The sequence below is a fragment of the Camellia sinensis genome, chromosome 7 (assembly GCF_055761805.1).
Source record: "Camellia sinensis isolate YWXY chromosome 7, ASM5576180v1, whole genome shotgun sequence".
Classification (NCBI taxonomy): domain Eukaryota; kingdom Viridiplantae; phylum Streptophyta; class Magnoliopsida; order Ericales; family Theaceae; genus Camellia; species Camellia sinensis.
In genome coordinates, this window is record NC_138967.1 from 109,467,956 (window position 1) to 109,491,568 (window position 23,613).

Consider the following 23,613-nt stretch of genomic DNA (forward strand, 5'->3'; position numbering starts at 1 on the left):
TTTTTTTTTTGTAGCCAATTCTAGCATTTTTAGCGACTAAATTTTTTTTTGGTCACCAAAAACCAATATACCCCGACTAAAAAAAATTAGTAGCTAAATATTTTACTTTTGCCGATTAAAAAAATTTTTGGTCGCTAATTCCACAACTTTTAGCGACTAAATTTCTTTTAGTTGCTAATTTTGATCGCCAAATGTACATTTTGTTGTAGTGACTTTGAAGTTACTTCTATATATTCATGTTGGGCCTTCACAACATTCACTGTCTACCTTGAGGGGGAGTGTTAGAGAATATATGAGAATATTGTAACATCCCACTAATATTTCTTTCCTTTTTCTTTAGTTCCTAATTTAGGATTCTGTTTGCTTTAAGTTGTGGATCTTTTCCTTGCAAGTCTAGGATTAGTCTTGTATATATATTTGTACTGACTACTATGAATAATACAACGAATTATTCTTCCCACACAATTTTATTAGGAGTCTATAAGGATGAGCTCCGAACATTTTTTCATATAATTACAAAGAACAAAGCCAACAATATTAAAACAAACATGTTATGTTAATCATTTATTTATTTATTTAAGAAATTTACTCAAATAGAGACACTAGAGAACTCTTGCTTCTTTAATTGAAAAAGCCGCGGATACTACTTTATAATTATCAAAAGCTTCCCAACAAAGTGTTAAGGACCATTTTCAAAGCACTACAGGAATTTTGGCCATTAGCGACGTTTAAAAAACGCCACTATAAGTTATAAAAACGCCGTTAAACGATAAAGTGGCGTTTATAATTATCGTCGCAGATACGGCCGCCGTCTTAAGTTTATGACGTTTATTAAACGTCACTAATGACGTTAGCCGGCGCTTTTTAAAACGTTGTAAATTCTTATACATCCGTAACGTGAAATCCGTCACAGTTAAACGCTGACGTCATATGACTAGCTTTAGTGACGTTTTTCAAAAACGCCATCTTTTCTCCTTGTTATTTAAAAAAAAAATTCCACTGCTATTTATGGGGGAAAAAAATATCAGTTACTTTCATTTCTGAAAATAATGCTTCTCAAAAAAAAAAAAAAAAAACAAAAATTTAGCAAAATACGGATTTAATTGTCAAATGGCACTATTAGCTAAATAAGATCAAATCTGAAAGTTAAGGATTCTTATATAGAAGCACATAAACAAAAATAAACCAAACAAGTTTAATTCCTCTTCCAAATGACTACAATTTTACATTTGACAAACAACACAAGAACATTGTAACATTTCCTAGCTATTTATATTTAACCACAAACCATACCCCAAAAAAATGTTAATAAAACCATTAAAATATTGGAAAACTCATTCATGGGTCAATGCTCCTACAAAAAAACACTGGAATCAGTCAAAAAAATAGAGAAGCTAACCCAAAAATAAATAAATAAAAAGTTAGCAAATTATAATTATTGCCAAATAATAAAGCTAGCAAAAAACAGGTTTAAAACTCTTCATCTCCACCACCTACAAACACCCACATTCAAAAAAAACTTCACGTTCATCACATAAATGTATTTACTCATAAGAGTGAAGGACCATCATAATCTGTATGAAGTTCAGGGTGGCATTCAGGAGGAAGTTGCCTTCTAGCTAAAATTTCTTCATATGGAGAGAACATACATGCCTCAGTAGATATCAATTCAAGAAAACAATACAATCTAATTTTTGCCCTTTCAAAATGGGGCATATATCAGAGATCAATTCTTCAAACTAGCAAAATAAATATTGATTTATTACTGAAATCTGTTCCTCATTAATGATTTCAACTGGTTCATACTATGATGATCCAAACAAAAATTAATGAGTAGGACAATAAAGAAAGAACAAAGCATATAGACAATGAGATGAGGGTTTGTATGTGTTTTATGTTGTGTGAACATTTGACAGTCAAGCAGAGCATAAAATGTGTACCTACCTACCTGTCTCCTTCACCCCCAAGGTTTGTGATATTTCAAGAGAGAATGTAATTTGTAAAGCATTCAATTTTATACACTGAGATGAGGGTTTGTATGTTTTGTATATTCCATTTCCTGCAAATACAATTACTGGTATGTTTTCGTGTTCTCAATAATGTAATAAATATATATAGGTCTATGACTTACTCATGCCTCTGTAGTTTCATGTATGCCAAAAAGGTGGCCATATGTGGCAAGGGTCAAAGGTGAAGGAGAGGGACGGAGAGAGGAATAGAGGTGGCCGATAGTGGTAGTAGGCTCACAGATGACGATGGAAAGAGCAATAAAACAGGTAAGAAAATCGCAGAATACTGTTTGAGTGTTGCAAGAGACTTACATCTTACAATTGAAAGCAAGACTAGACTTGCTAGTCGCTGCTTTTCAGCAACAGTAGTTGTAACACTGCCAGTTGTGGGACTGTTATTCATCTGCACAACAGAAAAAATTAATAATAATAATAATAAGGAAAAAAAAAAAAAGCACACTCAGGAAAGGAATGCTTGGTGCCTGGTGGCCTCAAGTCTACATACATTCAATAAATTTAAAATAAAAGTGGAGACGAATGCACGGATGCACGAGGAAGCAGAGAAGGTGCAGAAAACCTCCATTCATTGAAATAAGTGAATCAACCAGTTACACCAACGCACAACCAGATACTTTGTTAAAAATTGAGTAGTATACAATGTCATGAATGCAGAATACATTCCCATGATACAGTCATTGGCAAGAACTCAAGACTCAAAAGTCAAATGAATAAGGACTATTTGGTATGTAAATAAATGGGATTGAGATGTCCATAAAGAAAATTTCAGGCACATTTCATCTAGTTGTGTATCTGTCCTGTATAGTTAGCAGACAATAGCCATAGAATACTAGAGAGTTCAGAATCTCACCATGAATAAGAGAAGGCCAGTAAGTATGCTATATTTGAGATGTCCATAAAACATGTTTTGAAGGGTCCTGCCAAGAATCCAATGACATGTTAGAAGAACGAAGTTTGGGCTGTCAAAAGATAAGATTGATTAGACTTCATTTATTTGCTGAGGAAAAGAAAAATTAGAATTCTTAAGACTATCATAATGAGCAAGTGAAATTTTCACAGGCAAACAAATCACACACCTTTGCATGAGAAATAGTGGAATTCACAACAACTGCTGCTGCCAATATATTATCTGTGAATAGTGCATAGTGGTACAACCTAGGGTCTTCTAGTTTCTCTTGATTGGGAAAGTTCCGCTCTGAAGAATTCAAACTAAAGTACTCGGTTGAAAGGCGCAAGGGAAGACAGTGAAGACCTTTAGGTAGTGTTTTTGTAGTCAAGTGCGTTAGAAACAAGGTCTACTTCTTGTGGACCCGGAGCTGTTCTTATGTCGAGTGAAGCATAGCACGAAGCTTCTTTACCATAGCAGTGCAGTCATCTTGAATTTGCTTCCCTTTGGCCAATGTTTGCTCCAATGCTTTTAACTTCTCAACAGAACTGTTATTCAAGTACAGATCATGATTGTAGGTTAGAACAAAAGAAGACAGAAAAAATGGTCAATAACTTACATCATACAATATGAAAACTTTTTGCTTGCCAAACAAAGACTCAACAAGCAGAAACATCAATTAGGCATTTGGCGAGAAGCTAGACTACTTTAAAAGCAGATGGCAACAACAATATAAAGAGAGAAGACTTACTTCCTTGGTAGTTCAGAGTCCTTGATTGCTTCCCCAAGTGATCGTTGAGCTTCCTTCATCCGTAGCCGAAGCTCCCTTATAAAGTGGGGATTGTTTCTTGTAGCTGTAAGGGAAAGGTACACCCTTCCCTGGATAAGCTAATCTTTAAGATGCCGAACACGAGCATCTGATGGCATAACTGTTTTATCATTTTGTTTCTCAATTTGGGTCTTTATGGGTTCTCCCGCACCAAATTTGATGGAGGTTTTAGCAGATTGTTTCTCAAGTTTTGTTTCCTAAAGTACAAAATCAAAATATAACAATCTTTCAAGATTTGAATAACACAATTCCGCCCCACCCTAGAATAAGTAGCAAGTTTACCAAGTCAATCATACAGAACCAGATGTAGATCACACTGGAAGGTAGTTGGTTGAAAATTTAATGGAAAACTGACTATTGATGCAAAAGTTGAATTTTAATCCAAAAACCCTGTAATCACTGGCATAATATGGTAAATTCAACAGCCTGGAGCACGTAAGTAATTTTAGGTTTATGGGCTTTACTCATAATTATAAATTTGCATAATGTCAAATCACATGCTACGGTATGTCATATACTCCTGCCACTTTAACATGGTCATGACAATCTCTTGTTAACTAATTCAGCACAAAGTATGCATTGGCTCTCAGAATCCATACCTTAAGAATATTCTAATTGTCAAACTTGAGATTCCACACCACCTGGCATCAGCTAAATTGAACTGCTCAAAAGGAATAGTAATTGTTTCCAAGAGGACCATTACACACTGAAAAAATAATTAGAAACTAGATGATGAAATCATCCAAGCAACCACCAAATCCAATTGACTACATATATATATATATATATATAATAACCAAAATGCAGATAGCAAAATCTTCTGCCACCTGCTGACACGATGAAAGAAAATGACAACACAACAAATCAGAATGAATCTAGTAATAAAAGATTTACCAGGTTCACAGCAGCATTATTGGAGGTGGAGGTGGAGGTATCCTCAGAGACCCCCACTTTCCCCATTTTGTCCTTGACATTTTCTTGCTCCTTGTTTTCATTTTGGTCGGTTAACCCAGGTTTGTGCCCTTGTTCGGTCACCTGCCTAATTGGATTTTTCTCCTCAGGATGACGATCTCCTGTGCCATTGGTTGTGGTTGATACTGTGTTTAAGTGCTCCGCTGATTCTGGAAATTGCAGTTTCGAGATTATTAAGTCGGTTGTGAAAAAGGAAACAAGGAATGAAAAGTAAATAAAGCAATATTGACCGAATTTCATGGATTTTACAGAACCAGTAACATATTGTAAGAAAGAATTAATTCAAAGTTACAGTGGAGAGATAGAGATAGAGATAGATATGAACCTTCAGTTAGTTGTCTAGTTTTGCGAGAGTTCTCCCCAGTTGAAGCATTCGAATTTGAAAGAGATAGACCACTAGAGTTTTCCAAATATACCATCCCCAAAGCTCTTTTAGATCTGAAACATATGTTTTTGAATAAAAAATTTCAAATCTCAAAACATATTTTTGAATGAGAAATCTCGTATCTGAAACATATGTTATTGAATAAGAAATTTCGAAATCCAGTATGAAGAGCGAGGAAGATAGTGAGTCATGTATTTGAGACCAGATCTGATGGAGCAATAGAGGGGGAGAGAGAAAGAGAGACAGAGAGAGGACGAGACCTGAGGGGCGGTAGCGACGGGAGGACCAGACCTTAGGAGGATTACCAGAAACCTAGTATTCATGCTCCTCTTGCTTCGACTCGACCGGTCTCGGTCTCGATCCCTGTCTCGATCCCGATCCATGATCTCGATCCTTTTTCACTCCTCAGTCTCGTAACCTGGCGTTCGTGCAACTCAACCGGTCCATCTTCCTCTGCAAAATCATCAGAATCAGAATCAAGAAAAACAAAAAATTGTCTGGAAATTTCAACCAAATCGATTCCAGAATCGATGGATTTAGAATTAAATCTGACCAAGCAATCGTAATCGAACTGGTGAATCTCTCAAGAAGCATGAGAGAGATGAAGAAAACCCTAGATCTAGGACGGAGAGAGCAAACGATAGAGAGAGAATGATAGAGACGGAAAGAGAAATGGGAGACAGAGCACTGTTATAAAGTGAAACGCGTGTTTAATTGGTGCATTTTAATCTAACGCGTGTGTTTAACGCGTCTTTCACAACGTTTGTCCAAGAAACGCTGTCTAAGAAACGTTGTTATAGCCATGTTTTCTTGTAGTGAAGACCTTAACTGTTTCCGCATCTTTAAAATTAAAGATGAAAAAACCATTGTCAAGAGTTGTATTTCCATGTTTATATTCTTTCACACCTTTCCATTGCTTCACAAAATGAAAAGGAAGTTTTTTGTCCATGAAATAGCCGACTATAAAAAATTATGACCAAATTATAAACATATTTCTTGAAGTTTGCTTAAAAAATGAATTGTCTTTTTGTGATTTTGAAAATTATATTTCGCCTCTTAAAATTTCTAATTTCATAACAGATAGCCCCATTTTGTTAATATTAAGTTAATTAACAGTTTTTAATAACGTCAGAAATTTATTTCAATTATAATTCAAGTAATTTATTGTTATATAGGAGAACAGTTAAAAAGTTTATTTGTTTAGTTAATTCTGTTAGATAAAAAATTATGACAATGAGATATTTGTAATCTTTTTAAATTATAGAAAGCAATCTATATTTTAAGCAAATTCAGAGACTGTAAATGTAATTTATCCTAAATGTATCAAAAACTTGAACGGAGGTTGGTATAAATAAATATTTTTTTATATAAGCAAAAATAAGATTAAGATGTTAAATAAAATAAAAATTGTATGGTACACACACCTTAGTCCTCGTTTGGCAACTGACTCTTTTAGTCAAAGAGTCAAAAAGTTACTAAAAAAATTAAAAAGCCAACAACTCATATCAAAAAGTCAAAGATTTCATTTTCTCTCTACTTTTTGCACATCTTTTCGTAAAAAGTTAAAAATTCATCCCAAGCATACTAGATTTTTTTACATCACATTTTAGCCAAAAAATTACTAAAAAAGCCTATTCCCAAACGAGGCCTTAGTTATGATTTTTTAGATATTTAGTTGTGATCTATTTTGGTGTCAGTTATAACTTGGTTATGACTAGCTATAGATATTGTAGTGTTAATTATGACTCATTGTCATATTACTTATGACATTATTTTAGTTATAACTTATATGATGTTTAGTTGTTAACTTCTTTCTTTTATTTTTATTTCTTAGTTATGACTATCTTAAGATGGAGTTATGACATTTGTGATGATCAACTACACAAATGTCATAACTTACATAAGATACACACTCTTTTAAGTGTGTATTGCATGACTCTTAAATAAAATAGGAGAATTAACACTTCAATGTATATTTATTCAAACAAATTCAAATTAATGGTAAACTTTAAAAATTTTAATAATTAAAATCATATACGTTCCGTTAGATTAGTTAATAATTATTTGTAACAGAAAACCGTAAAAGGCACCTGCAAAAGTATAATGTATTCATGAACCAGTTGAAATCAGCATTGTCCAAATCCTTTTTAGAGATTGTAAACTTAAAACACAGAATATGCAGCGGATAAAATAATCAGATCATATCTTCTTGATGATAGAACCTTCTTGGATAAATCACGTGCTTCCAGGAAACTTCTTGATGAACCAACCCAGCAGTGGAGTGATATCACAGATTGAATATCACCCACACAAACCACAGTGTCAAAGACTTGATCGTTGTGTTTTTGGGAGAGAGTCAGTATATGGGTAGAAACAGACTATACGTTGTTTCTCACTTTGATTACCCATAACCATATATCAGATATATTATATATTATAATATCTATCCATATCAGTTAAAACTAATAACATCTGTATCTTGAGTGGTTATCCTAAATAGGTTTGAATTCAAATTCAAAACCTATTTGGATAAGGATCAAATTTAAATTTAAATGGTCATGCCACATGGGCGCCCATTACTAACATCTCCCACTCGCACATGAGTTGGCATGACACTGCCACATCTCTATCTCAATCTCCCCAAAAAGAACAATCTCATACTAGCCAATGCACCGTGCGACCGCTGAGAACACCTGCAAGTGGGAGCTCTATACTAGAAACTCAATATGAGTCAGCATAGAGACATCAACCCAAAAAGAACAGAAATAGTGTCTCATGTACCCAGACCCATCTAGCTACATCAGTCCAAAAAACATCTCTAATCCCTCAAAGAGCATGTTTGACTCTCCTAGGTCCCGCATTATATTCACACCCAATCAGCATCCTATAAAGAGCGATGTGAGTTGTCGACAGTGAATATAGAGCAAAGATGTAGAACTAGATGATCTTCCCTTCACCCTCATATCATTCAATTTGAAATTGACTGCTTTCCCAGTAATGTCCCTTAAAGCCGAATCATACATGACCGCAGGCAACATACCAAAGTAGCTGAACATCAACTCCTCATCTTATGACATAATCAAAGGTCACAAAAGGCGCAAAGTGAAGTCATTTAGGGAAAAAATGACTTTTAGGACTCACACGGTGAAGAAGCAGGGATCCATTCTTTCACCTCGCTAACGGGTCAATAAGCACATGCAGTATGAATGCATGTTATAGTGGAGTTACTCTTCCAAAGAGTGATGTTAAACTCACACACCATACAGATCTTAGTCTAGTCGCTCTTAAGCACACGAGTCGCTTCCTAGCGTCTAACTCGAATTCTCTATTTGCTCGCCTCTCAGGCATCAAATGAGATCTCGCATCTGGCTATCCATAACAGACATATCATGGAAAAGTGGGTACTCTCATATCCATGGTCGGTCTCTAACAAGACCTCATCTTGGCTCCAACCAAGGCGACATAGCTAGTGGATAATTTTAGCTTCTAGTCTCATCCTTACTCGCTACCCAGCGCTAAGGGCGATTGCTCGTGTGAGTGAGCCAATCTTGCCTGCTAACATCAATTTAATTGTTTTGTGTATGCTAATTCACAAACCATTACTAAAAGTAGTAAACATAAATGTGTGATAGAAACAAGTATGAATACTAATGGCATAAATATCCCCAAAAAATGAGTTCAACTGAATACACATAAAAAAAATATCACCACCTACGTAGTCCTAAAGCCCTAACATGAGTAAGATAAACATCTCTAGCAATGGGCTTAGTCAAAGGGTCCGCAACCATGCGACTCGTAGGGATGTGCTCCAGGATCACTTCTTTCTGCGCCAAAATATCTCTGATAAAGTTGAACCTCACATCAATGTGTTTGGTTCTGCCATGGTATTTAGGATCCTTAGCGTAAGCAAGTGCAGCCATGCTGTCACAATGGATAGTCACAGGGTCTGAAGTGTGTGTGACAACATCCAAATGCTGAAGGAATCTCCTTAACCACACGGCTTCCTGAACGGCAGATGAACAAGCCACAAACTCAGCCTCCATGGTCGATAAGGCGATGCAGGATTGCTTCTTACTGCTCCAAGAAATAGCACCATCGCTAAGCATGAAAGCATATCCTGAAGTAGACTTACGCTCATCTAGGTCTCCTCCCCAGTCAGCATCACAATAGCCAACTAGATGTAGATCTGAACTCTGGTAGCAAAGTGTGTAATCTGCAGTTCCTCTAAGATATCGTAATATCCTCTTAACTGCTTTCCAATGAGCTGGTCCTGGGTTGGATTGGTAACGACTCACCAATCCGACTGCATAACAAATGTCAGGACGTGTACACATCATAGCATACATCAAGCTTCCAACAGCATTTGCATAGGGAACACGGGCCATCTTTTCATTTTCTTCTTGAGTCTTAGGACCTATATCAAGGCTTAGGCTCTCGCCTTTTGCAACAGGAGTGTCAATGGGTTTGCAGCTCTGCATCTGGAACCGCTCTAGAATAGTCTTAATGTAAGTCTCTTGAGACAAACCAAGAAGTCTCCTAGAGCGATCCCTGAGGATCTTAACACCAAGCACATAGCTCGCCTCACCCATGTCCTTCATTTCAAATGTAGAGAACAACCACATTTTAGTGGCGACAATCATCTCCTTGTCATTTCCAGCCAATAATATGTCATCTACATATAATGACAATATCAGAAAAATGTCCTTGGACCGCTTAACGTACACACAGTGATCTTCATCAATCATCGTAAACCCATTTGAAACAATGGCTCGATGAAATCTCAGATTCCACTGTCTGGATGATTGCTTTAAGCCATAAATAGATCGTTGAAGCTTGCAAACTTTGCGCTCCTGACCTACTGCCACAAAGCCTTCTGGTTGATCCATATAGATCTCTTCATCCAATTCTCCATTGAGAAATGCAGTTTTAACGTCCATCTGATATAGCTCTAAGTCCAACTGAGCTACTATGGCCAGGATTAGGCGAATAGAGGCAAACCTTACAACTGGTGAAAAAGTTTCCTCATAGTCCACACCCTCTCGTTGGGTGTAACCTTTCGCCACTAGGCGAGCCTTATACCTTTCTATGGAACCATCCGCCTTGCGCTTGATTTTGAGAACCCATTTGTTCCCAATAGTCTTGCGCCCTAGCGGCAAATCAACCAAGTCCCAGACATGATTTTTCTTCATAGACTCTATTTCTTCTTCCATTGCAGTACTCCATTCTTTACTAGCAGTGGATGAGAGAGCCTCTTTGAGATTCTTAGGCTCCATCTCATCACTCAGAGCAATCATGAATGCTTCCCCTTCAATCTCAAAACGACGACGGGGTATAGCTCCACGTTTGCTTCTACGTAGTTGAGAATCCTCATCCATTGGATCTAATCCATGGGTAAGTAGATCGCTCCCACTGTCCCTAGGAGCTTGAGGAATTATTTCCTCATTCTCTACTAAGCTACTAGGTGCGCCTTCAAGTAGATCCTCCATCTCGTAGAATTCTACTTCTCTAGTTACCTCACCTCTGCTAGGGAAATCCTCCTCTAGGAAATCCACATCTCGCGACTCAATTTGAGTCACACTTCCATCCGGATGCTCCCCAACAAACACATAGCCCTTAGAATGCTCACTATAGCGAATGAAGATACACTTCTTTCCTCTAGGGCCCAACTTCCCAAACTTATGAGAAGCGTTGTGTATGTAAGCTGCCGAACCCCAAGGTCGCAAATTGCCCAAATCAGGCTTTTTGCCAGTCCACATCTCATATGGGGTGGAAGGAACTGATTTGGAGGGCACACGGTTAAGGACGTAGGCAGCAGTCAACAAAGCATCTCCCCAATAAGAAATTGGAAGATTAGCTTGCGCCATCATTGATCTAACCATGTCAAGCAATGTGCGATTCCTTCTCTCCGCTACACCATTTTGTTGCGGAGTCCTAGGAATTGTCAATTGCCTGATAACTCCTTTTTCCTCACAGAGCACTTTAAATTGCTCAGATAGATACTCACGTCCTCGGTCAGTCCTTAGAGCTTTAATGCTCTTGTCTAACTGATTCTCAACCTCATTAACATACCGTCTAAAGCAATCCAATGCTTCTGACTTGTGAGAAATCAGATAGACATGACCAAAACGTGTGCAATCATCTATAAATGTGATGAAATAAGGGGCTCCATGCCTTGCCCTCACATTCATTGGTCCACATATATCAGAATGAATAAGTTGCAATGGGATAGATGCCCTTATGGCTTTCCCAAATGGTTTTCTTGTTGCCTTCCAGCAAGACAGTGCTCACAAGTAGGCAAAGTGACTCTAGCGAGTGGGCCTAAAAGACCTTCTCTAGCCAATCTAGTCATCCTGTCTTGCCCTATGTGGCCTAATCTAGCATGCCATCTCATAGAATCATTATCACAAAAAGATGCAATATTAGAAATAGAGCCATTGGCATTTTTATTAATACTAGAATCATCCACATCCAAAACTAAAAAACCATCTGAAAGATAACCAAAACCATAAAAAATTGTTCCCAAATAAATGCTAACACCATTATTCTCAAAACAAAAGCTAAAACCAAGGCTCATTATGCTAATAACTGAAACTAAGTTTCGCCGAATATCCGGAGCATAAAGAACACCATGAAGATACAAGGTGCGCCCTCATCGCATTTCCAGCTTGAATGTGCCAATGCCAAGCACCTCCACACTGGACTCGTTCCCCATGTAAACTTTTCTGCTCCCAGCAGGTACTCGGCGATACTCAACGAACCCTACTCTGTCCCTCGCGATGTGGTCTGTTGCTCCGGAGTCTACAACCCAAAAATGAGGAGAATGAGCAATTAATGCTTGACTAGACACAAAGCATTGAATGCGAGAAATTAAGTAAGGGAGTACCTTCTTCTGCTCAGGGCAATCCCGAGTGAAGTGTCCTTCTTTGTTACAGTTAAAACATGTCATCTTAGCCTTTGCCTTCTTACCACCTCTCTTGCCCCTACGCTTGAAATTTCTAGCGCCATTGGGCTTAAGCGCAGCCGCTGCTTGCTTCTTAGGGGCACCTTTTTCTTTTCCACGTTTGAACTGAGAAGTCCTATGTGATCTTGACTCAACCACCATAGCAGAACCATCAGACTTAGCCGCCTCAAGGCGCTCAGCCTCTAGCTCCAAATGACGCGATATGTCTTCGAATGTTTTCACACTCTCATTATGCATCATGTTCTGCTTCATCTGCTCCCAAGAATTTGGCAGAGAGCGTATCACAACCTGTACTTGCTGCTCTTGAGTCAAATTATGCCCAGCAGCCGCAAGCTCACGTATCATGGCTGACATGACTCTCAAATGCTGCTTCATCGAGTGATGCGCCCTTTTCTGATATGAGTCAAACTTCATAGTCAGCCCACGTAGCTTTGCCAAAGAGGTAATACCAAACTTTTGCTTGAAAGCTTCCCACATCTCAAATGCAATCGGGCAATGCTCAAACTCACTAATCAAGTCGTTGTGCATGCTGCTCAACATAGTAAAGCGCGCACACCGATCTTTGTTACACCAAGTCTGAAAGGCTTCAAGATCACGACGATGTTGAGCTGTATTGCCCTGCTCTGGCTCAACCATTACTTGTTCAAGTGTGGTCAACACTTCTTGCTCATTGAGGAGGTATTGGATCTTACGGCGCCATATATCATAATTGTCGCCATCCAATTTCTCTCCCTTAGTTAAGTCTGCCACCACTGTCTTAGCAGCCATTTCTACATACAGAGTAAATAAAATGCGCAGGGGATATTAATGATAGCAACACAAAACAAAATATTTTGCAGCAAAAAGAATCTAAATTAAATAATGATAATTTTATACATGTCTCAAGATCGAAAATTTGCTATGCTCGTAATCATCTCTTGCGCCTCTAGTGGAATTTATCATGCTTTGTATATGCCATAAATAGTGGGAGATTGTTTGATTATTTTTTACGCATGGAATGAAATTAAATTTTGATAATTATCACTAGAGGCGCAAGAGATGATTACGAGCATAGCAAATTTTCGATCTTGAGACATGTGTAAAATAATCAAACAATCTCCCACTATTTATGGCATATACAAAGCATGATAAATTCCATACAATAGCATCTCAATATAAATTTGCAAACAACTCATGCTATATTTATTTAATGATGGAATTCAAATAAATAAATAAATAAATAATCATGCTTTGTATATGCCATAAATAGTGGGAGATTGTTTGATTATTTTTATTGAGATGCTATTGTATGGAATTTATCATGCTTTGTATATGCCATAAATAGTGCGAGATTGTTTGATTATTTTTTACGCATGGAATGAAATTAAATTTTGATAATTATCACTAGAGGCGCAAGAGATGATTACGAGCATAGCAAATTTTCGATCTTGAGACATGTGTAAAATTATCATTATTTAATTTAGATTCTTTTTGCTGCAAAATATTTTGTTTTGTGTCGCCATCCAATTTCTCTCCCTTAGTTAAGTCTGCCACCACTGTCTTAGCAGCCATTTCTACATACAGAGTAAATAAAATGCGCAGGGGATATTAATGATAGCAACACAAAACAAAATATTTTGCAGCAAAAAGAATCTAAATTAAATAATGATAATTTTACACATGTCTCAAGATCGAAAATTTGCTATGCTCGTAATCATCTCTTGCGCCTCTAGTGATAATTATCAAAATTTAATTTCATTCCATGCGTAAAAAATAATCAAACAATCTCCCACTATTTATGGCATATACAAAGCATGATAAATTCCATACAATAGCATCTCAATATAAATTTGCAAACAACTCATGCTATATTTATTTAATGATGGAATTCAAATAAATAAATAAATAAATAATCATGCTTCTTTAATTGCAACATATTAAAAAAACAAAAAAAAGTTGTATTTAATATGCAGATTATGCCATAATTAAAGTGTACATCATTTTTGAAATTTTCTGGAATTTTCTGAAATTTTCTGGAATTTTAAATAACTAATTAAACACACATAAAATTAGAAATAAAAAAACCAGAAACTAGTAAACAGAAACAATATTCAGATTATGCCATAATTAAAATGTACATTGTTCTGAAATATTCTGAAATTTTTCTGAAATATTCTGGAATTTTAAATGACTAATAAATACACATAAAATTAGAAATAAAAAAATCCAGAAACTGATAAAATGAGACAATATTACCAGTAAATAATAAAACCTTTCAAAAGTCTACAATAAATATTTCAGCCCCAGAAAATTATTTATGCAATACCAGAATCATTTTAAAGCATAAAAAATGAATTATTAACACAGGAAAAATAATTTATATTTTCTGAAAATTTTCAAAATTTTACAGAATGTAGAAAAATTAATTCTGAGTCTAACAGTATAAGCCACGCATAAAACAAATATGTAATGAATTAATTATGACCATTTAACGCAATTCAGAATTAAAAACAAAACAAACAGTGCCTAATCGCCAGCAGCCAAGCCAGCCGAGGAAAACGGCGCGGCTCAGCATGCGGCCCAGATCGCGGCTCGGCTCTTGGCTCGGCTCGCGGCTCAGCGCGCGGCTCGGCTCACGGCTCAGCGCGCGGCTCGACTCGAGGCTCGGCTCAGCGCGCAGCTCGGCTCGCGGCTCAGTGCGCGGCTCAATCCGCGGCTCAGAGCACGGCGCGCGTGCGTGGCGCGGAGGGCGCGCGCGTGGCTGCGCCGCTGACGCGCGCATGAGAGCGCGTGCAAGCGCGTCGGTTGAGCAGCTGGCGCGTGGCTGCGCGTGGGGCGCGTGGAAACGGCCCACGGCGTCAGGTGGCGCGTGCAGACCACGCGCCGCCTTCCAGGGTGTTTTCTGGTCCGATTTTTGTACTGCCGGACTCCTTTTTTCAAAATAAAACTATTTATGATATGAAAAAAGACATTAATGAACATAAAAAAATATTTTTATGCTCATAATCTGATAAAAATATTTTCCTTCCTCTACAAATATTCATGTGTATAATATATATATATATACATATAAAAGTATACACATGATTAAAGGAAACACGAAAATATCCATAAACAGGCTCTGATACCAATGTAAACTTAAAACACAGAATATGCAGCGGATAAAATAATCAGATCATACCTTCTTGATGATAAAACCTTCTTGGATAAATCACGTGCTTCCAGGAAACTTCTTGATGAACCAACCCAGCAGTGGAGTGATATCACAGATTGAATATCACCCACACAAACCACAGTGTCAAAGACTTGATCGTTGTGTTTTTGGGAGAGAGTCAGTATATGGGTAGAAACAGACTATACGTTGTTTCTCACTTTGATTACCCATAACCATATATCAGATATATTATATATTATAATATCTATCCATATCAGTTAAAACTGATAACATCTGTATCTTGAGTGGTTATCCTAAATAGGTTTGAATTCAAATTCAAAACCTATTTGGATAAGGATCAAATTTAAATTTAAATGGTCATGCCACATGGGCGCCCATTACTAACAGAGATATTAGGGCCCTGTTTGGGAAAGGTTATAAATTGACTTTTTAAGTTAAAATTCACAAAAGACAAAAAAAATTAAAATAGCTAATAAGATAAAATGTCACATCAAATCCATAATCATTTCACTTTTTATCTCAAAAACATCACATTCAATTACAAAAAAATCCACCATCTTCCAAAATATAAAAAATTTAGCCTACTAAAATAGCCAAAAACTAAAATAACTTGCTAAAATAATCAACTTCCCAAGCAAGGCCTAAAAGGGACAGTGACATTATCCCCTCATGTTTGACAAAATCAACGCAAGATGTTGGAGACTTGAATCCAACTGGCGACTCAAACTAGAAAGGATGTCACAATTATTATGTCAATTTTCACTTGCAATGTGTTTATTTGTTTAATTTTATCTCTTCATAAATGAAAATTTCAAACACAAACTTAGGTGATCTTGTCCAAGCTAGTGTAACATGTCACAATTGGATGAAAAATAAACTAAACTTTGTTCCATTCTACCCCTTAATAAATGCTGAGTATGTTATAGTTTACTATACAGTGAGAAGAGAGTCACAGTTGCCTTCTAAAGATTTTCAAATGCTAAGATGATTCCAAAAAATTATGAGTTGGACCATTGTGGGTGTGAGCTCTAACAAATAGGTCCATTATTTGGAGAAATGGGTTGGAAAAATACCCAACTACAAAGCAACCAAACAAGTGTAAGTAATAAAATAGCAAATGATTAAATAAAATTTCATCAACAATATAAATAAAAAATAAATAAATAAGGAAAAATAAACATCTAAGGCAAATTGAAAGGAGGCTAAAAACTAAATTATAACAGTAGAAATAAAACCCAAGAGAATAGATAGGGTTGGAATAACATTTTTTGAGGGCATGGTGAAATTTTAAAGCGAGGCATTTTATATTTATAAATGTTAATAATAATCTTTCGTATTTTACTTTCATTTCAAATTGATTTTTATTCTTTTTTGTGATACAAAATTACTAATTAAACTTTTTGCAATCGAGTTTTTTTTATTATGACATTTTCAATTGATAAAATAACTAATCCATTTAATTTTATTTTATGACATAGCCAAACTTAGGTAGGATTTTATCAATTTTAATTTCGAAATTTTTTTTATAGGTATAATTTTGTATTCATCATTAGTCTTGTTTGATAGATGCCAAAGAGAGTTCTCTAAAATTTCAAAATTTTATAATAAAAAAAAATGGAGACATTGATGAAAAGTTATTAAATTTTTAAGTTTGAATCCATTCCACATATGAAAACAATGTGATGCGGTTAGGGGTGAACAAATGTTGGGTTAGGCCAACATTGGGTTGGGTTTCCATGACAATTTTGTGTTTCAGAAATGAAGTTACCCATCACTGCCTCTTTCAGATGGCTACTGGCACTTCCAAATCCATCACTACGACCGTCCAGATCCAAAACAAGTCTTCCCATTTGTAAACACTCTAGATCTTTGATTTATATTCATCATCTATCTCTTTCACCTATTTTCTATTTATTTTTTGTTCAAAATAGTTCAATTTCGCTGTCACACAATGAAATTTTTTCGTGACAATAAAATTAGACTAAAAGAAATTTCACTCAGTAAATTTTACTCAATGAAATTTCTCTAATTCTAATTTTACTATAAGAAATTTCACTTTGTGAGAGAGTTGCTAGAAAATGGACTAGTGGTAAGGGTGGGCGCCGGTCGGTTGCGGCCACGGAACCTCTAATCCACCATCCGTCCGCCAGATTGGTGGGTTGGAAAAAATCAATTCGCATCCGTCCACCAATCTGGTGGATGTGGATTGAGCAGATTGACGGTTTGGCGGATGAATGCGAATCGGTTTGGCGATCTAAAATTTTATAAATTTTTAACATAATTCAACTTATGCACTTCTTCAAAACAAAAAGAAGAAGAAAGTATTACAGTCAATGACTTAAAAAAATATTATAATCACTGCATGCCTCATCCGAAGTAAGAAAGTTTGAAACTTTAGAATATTACAATCATTGCATGCCTTATGCACATACTACAATCACAGCATGCCTCATCCACATAAAGTATTACAATATGTGGTTCTTAAAATATAAAAACAATTCAAACTACCAAAACTATGAACAGAGCAGTAGCAGAGATTGTATGTCTCTGTGTTGCTACATCTATATTTGTTTTTGAAAACAAAAACCAACCAGCATATATCATATTTTCTATTTATTATTTTTAGAGATAGATTTAAAAATCAAAAAATATACATAAATAATACGTTTATTTTTTTCAATTCAAAAAATATATTCAAGTTGAAAAAAAAATTTCAACAGAATATTTAAACTCCTTTTAATTGAAAGCACAAATAGAATATTTAAACAAGCTGAAAACACAAAATCTTATAAATTACTATGGGTGCTCGAGGTTTGGCGATTCGGTTACGGCCAAAGAAATCTCAAATCTGCCATCCGCCCGCCAGATTGACAGATTGGAGAAAATCAATCTGCAACCATCCGCTCGTCATCACACATCCATCCAAAATGCGGTGGATCGGTTCCGTTCGAACCCCAAATCCGGGCATGACCGGCCGTGGCCCACAAGGACTTAGCCCAAGGCACACGTAAGCCTAATCATGAATCCAAAACCATAAAGAATAAATGTGATGATAGCCCAGAAATAAATAAATCAACACTCAATCCAGTGACATACCACAAGTGAAAAACAAGTCATAACCAACTTCCTAAAATTATATATATACTAAATGGGACACAAACCGCCCACAAAATAAAATAATTCTAAATAAAACTCAACCACAATGTATGCATAAAACCCGACAAAGCAACCTAAACACAAATTAAATAAATATCTTAGAGGTCCATGCAATTGAGTCACCGCTACGCCATGAGCCCACTCTAAGTCTTTCTAACACCTGAAAATGGTAAACAACTAAGTCAGCTGATAGCTCAATGAGTAGCAACATGGATAGTAAATACAGTTTTGAAAACATGGTTCAATTCCAAAATAAAATGTATTTCACAGAAACTAGATTGGTATACAGTTTGGTAAATACAATCTATTTCAAAAAGAAGGTTCCACAATTCAACACTTAAAATACTCATGTCTCGCAAGAACATGATAAACGACATTTTCCACTTAAAACAGATTATAACATGAACACCAATAATTTTCTAGGTACCAAGAAAAACAAATAATATGCCACACATTTCTCAAGGCTATAAGCCCCGTTGGATCCAATACCGAACTAAGAGTCATCCTCAGGGTGGCACCTGGACCTTTTCTCAAAGATGATCCGATTGAAGGTCACCTAGTTGTTTTTAAAGGTCTTTTTCGTACAATCGTTGAGCACTAGAGTCATCACGACCCAACCCGAATCTGTTCCCTAGTGGCCAGAGTCACCACACACGGTGGAATAATTTCCCTGGACTAAATACACACATGGTCCCAATAATCAATACACATCAGTTTCGCAAAACATGGTAGTTCATCATTATAAACATGAAACTAAAACAAATAGTTTATAGTATGCCAAGTTCACACATGTTTCAGAAATAATTTGATTCAATCGATAATATAATAATTTATCAAAACAGTTTAGTCTTGAAACAACAATTTAATTTTCCAACAGTTCAGGATAAGGGAACATTTATAAAAATATGTAACGTGAAACTACTCACCTGAAAACGAAATAATATAATCCTCGAATAGAGTGTAAAAGTCCAACTGGCGCCCTGAACCAAGTATAAAAACTACACGTCACAACTAATTTAAAAATACAAAAAAAATAGGAACTAAGTAACCTCAACTAAAGCGCACTAACACGGCTCAACCCAACTTACCGTTACTCTTAAATATTACCTAAGTTCATGTTCTTCAAGGTTTAAAATCACCCAAGATATGGGTTCCAGTCAAAACTTAATTAATTGTGACTTTAAGATAAAACAGAATTTCAAACAAGCCTTCCCAACCTATTCGCTAACTTTGAAAATTAAAAAACCCACTCCACGCTATTCGAAAAATTCCAATAACCTCCAGATATGATCTAATATATCCTAAGTTTCAAACCCAATTGGTTTCACTTGATTTGCTTATCAAAATAATTATCTACAATATATTATATCCAAACAGATTGTTTTCTGCAGCACTTTAAAGAAATTGACGGTTCTCTTAATATACACGAGCAATCAATGCAAGGCCAAAAACGTACGAAACTAAACTCGTAACCAGTTCTAATGACACTAATTTGATAATTTTTGGATTTATACCCAAAGAGAACAACACTCCCGAATTTACTGTTTCGGACTAGTTTCCTAGACAGATTTGAATACCTCAATTTATATGGATTTTGACTCCCAAAAATTATGAAAACATTTAGAGATGTAATTCAATATGTAACTGATCTACTGTAAAATTTTCAGTTCAAAATTCATTCGTTTGATATGGTTTCTTGATTTTTAAAGTTCGTGATTATGCGCAGAATGTTTTAACTAAGAATAATACCCATTCTTTATACATGAATTTAACTCCTCAAATTTCTTAACAGTATATATATATATATACAAAATATATAAACCTACAACCTCCATGAATGAATAAAATAATAATGGAATAAGGATAAAAACAAAACCAAAAGGAAGAAGAAAGATAAAGACCTAGTACACACCCAAAAATCCATCCTTGTTTGCAACCTCTTTTTTTTCTTCTTCTTTTCTCTCAATCTCTCTCTCTCCCCGTGGCTGCCTCCTGCTGCTGCTGCTATAGAATGTATTAGGCAACCTAGGTTATGTATCTAAACAAAAAGCTCTAGTTTATTATCTCTTTATATTATTTAATTTTCTAACCCATTAATTTAAATAAAATATAACTATTAATATAACAAAATATACTTTCAAACTTACCTTCTATTTTTTTTTAAATAATAAATCTTGCTTCTAAATTAAATACTTTTACCATAAATTTATTTTAGGTTTAAAAATTAATTAAAAGACCTTTCAAATATTTAATTTGCATTTTAGGATTTACCACCAAAATGTTTGGGATTGTAATATTATTATTATTATTTAATTATTTACTTGATTTGTATATTCAGGTTCTCACAGTTTTTGCGGATCAGTATATCCGCTGCTCACCCCTAACTAGAGATGATCATTGAAAGTTGTCGCCGATGGTCAGAGGTGGTCGCTAACAACTGGAGGTGGCAATCAAAAGTGGCAGTGGCAGTGCTGGTTGGAGATGGTAGAATAACAAAACTTAGCTACATGTAATTGGGAAATTTAGTTAAAACCCCTCCATTGGACTTTTATTTGGTGAAAATGACAATTCAATTTATTTTGCTTCATAAATCCCCCAAGGAAGAGATATATAATTGAATAAGGACAAAGTAAAATATCTTTTTTTTTCTTAGATAATATTGTCAGAGTAATATGTTATTGTCAAATAAAATAATACGTTACAATTTACATCAATTTCAACAGTAATAATTTTTTTTTTATTTTAAGAATTTCATAGTTAACATAGATCTTGATGAAAAAATTTTAAAAATACTAATTTTATTAAAAATTGACATGTAGATCAAAAGTTATATTATTTTACAGTTTAATATTTTAGTAATAGTGGTATGTATTAGACTTTTCAAGAAAAACCTTTTATGCTTGTCTTTAATGAATTAAAGTTTTATTATAAGAGAGTTTTCACCAAATCTCCCAAGATAATTTTGTCAAAAAAAAGAAATTAACGCCCTTAAACTAATAAATACATTTGAGTTGTCCTTAAATTAATATAAAATATTTTCTAGGGAGCTGAACAAAAAAAGGCTCTCTGTTTTTGTACTATATTTTCGTTAATTGTGATATTACCATTCATCTATCTTTTTTTTGAACGGCTACCATTCATCTATCTTGACATCTAAGGTGATGTTAAGCCTTACTTTTTAAAAGTAGAGAAAAAAGTGATGTTATATGAAAAGATATATAAAAAGGAGAGAGGGTAACGTCACTTTTTAGCTTCACAATCAAAAAGTTGTTAAAAAATTAAAAAGTCAATCATTTATATAAAAAGTTAAAAAAAGAAAAAAAATTCTTTGTACACATTTTTTTTTTTTGTAAAAAATTTAAAAATTATTTTAAATATATTAATTTTTTTTATGCCATATTTTAATTAAAAAATTAAAAAAATTGCTAAAAAAAACTTATTCCAAAAGAAGCCTTAGAATAACTTTTATTTTTTACTCAAACCCAAATCCCAAACCAAACCGCGCCTTAATATGGAAAAAGATTGAGGCCTCAAATTTTTGGCTCAAATTTGGCTCGAATTTTTATTTTTTATTTTTTTATTTTTTTATTTTTTTTTGCTGGGTTGATGTTTTGCTTGTTATTATTATTATTATTTTTATTTATTTTTTTTTTAATGTATAAGCCCAAAAAAAAAAAAAAAAAAAAAAAAAAAATAGCATTTGAGGCAATTTCGAGCCTCAAATTCGAGGCCCCAATCACAGCCCAAACTATACTGAAATGAGTTACTGTTATCTTACTTTAGAAGAATAATTTCTTGTAACGTTTGCATAAATACAGGACTAGTGGCTTTACTTGTGGATAACGGCGAGTCATATATGTATATATATATATATATATATATGTAAAGAGAGAGAGAGAGTGGATTTGGACACATGTTGACATTTTTACCCTCCAACAGGACAAAGGCCTATTTTGAAGAGATGGTAAAAATTGATTTTTTAATTTTTAATCAAGCTTTTGATTTTTTTAGACAAATGATTTGAGAAGTTGGTAAAAAGTTGTAGACGTCCCCGAACGCCTCGGGAGGACAAGTCCCGTTCTGTTCGTTTTGCGAGTCTACTACAGTTCAGGACTCTCAATTTGTCACAGTTCTAAATCTGAACCAAAGAGTCCAAATCCGGCAAATCGTTTTGAGAAAACAGATTTTAAAAAAGAAGTGTCAAACATGGACTGCTTTGCCAGATACAGAGTCGCCACCTAAATATTTTGTTTTGCGAAATTTAGGAAACCCTGACTCGGTGCCAAAGGCCACATGTTCGTCATCACCAAAGTTGTCTCGGCTCGGGAACTTGGGTACGATTGGGGAACGTCAGCTATGAGCACCCCCTCTCGCCCGATCCGAAGATCGGCCTCTACTAATCATGATATCCAGTTTTGAAAACGTTATGTGTTCTTATTCCGGTTATTAGCCTAGAATTCCTATGTTATGCGCACAGCAAACAAGTATAGACCAAATCACCTAAATTGGAACAAAACATTTCATGCTTGTTTTGAAAATAGTTTGCTATTCGCAAGTAGGCTGAAATGCAGGTTTTGCCACCCTCAAGTGGGCTTTAGAAAAGATGGTTTTGCTACTATCTAGTGGGCTTAAAACTCACAGTTTCAATGCATTATCCCAATTTAGTTAATTCAACCTCCACCCACAGGCACTCAAGCAATTATATCACATAAGCATCTAGCCTCATGGTAATCATACTATTATGGTAACACTCACACGCATGCGGTATGCTAAAGTATAAATGCTTACCTAGTACTCCGTACCAAAACAAGAACATGTTAGCAATCATGCATGATCCAAGTCCATGTTTAAGTGCCTAATGCAACGCATACGGAATGTCACTAGAGTAGGCTCGGCTAGTCTATAAATGACATGTGAAAATGCACAAGTAGCATGTATTCAAGTTAGATTTGAAATACTTATGCAGTTAGTATGATGCGCCGAACCTGGTGCATGCAATACTGATGAATGATGCACGCATGCATAGCATAAGGTATGCTAAAGTAAACATGTCCTAATACTAACCATCAAAAGCAGATAAGTAAAAGGGAGAAAGAAGTAGGGTTGGAAGACGTGCACACACGCACCTACACTTATTACAAATTCACCCTCGCTCGGAGGGACCAAAAGAATAATACAAATTAATTAACCTACAAGCTAATTAATTATTACAGACCAATTAATTAATTAACGAATTAACTAAT

General features: G+C 35.3%; 1 protein-coding gene across 1 annotated transcript; it reads right to left on the reverse strand.

Annotated features, from left to right (window-relative positions):
• Window positions 1-3,315: 3,315 nt before the first annotated feature.
• On the reverse strand, window positions 3,316-5,151 carry LOC145795250 (uncharacterized). The gene is made up of 4 exons (XM_082879059.1): window positions 5,040-5,151; window positions 4,637-4,863; window positions 3,665-3,939; window positions 3,316-3,461 (listed from the first exon to the last, which is right to left on the reverse strand). The coding sequence occupies exons 1-3, from the start codon at window positions 5,131-5,133 to the stop codon at window positions 3,802-3,804; spliced, it is 459 nt and encodes a 152-aa protein (XP_082735185.1). The 5' UTR covers window positions 5,134-5,151; the 3' UTR covers window positions 3,316-3,461; window positions 3,665-3,801.
• Between the last annotated feature and the right edge of the window lie 18,462 nt (window positions 5,152-23,613).

What these genes read in the sequence shown, in the direction of transcription:
- LOC145795250 (XM_082879059.1), bottom strand. Translation starts at nt 5,133, where the DNA reads ATGGTATATTTGGAAAACTCTAGTGGTCTATCTCTTTCAAATTCGAAT. An exon ending in AACTAGACAACTAACTGAAG is followed by an intron (nt 4,864 to 5,039) that starts GTTCATATCTAT and finishes TGCAATTTCCAG; the next exon opens with AATCAGCGGAGCACTTAAAC. An exon ending in ATAATGCTGCTGTGAACCTG is followed by an intron (nt 3,940 to 4,636) that starts GTAAATCTTTTA and finishes TTTGTACTTTAG; the next exon opens with GAAACAAAACTTGAGAAACA.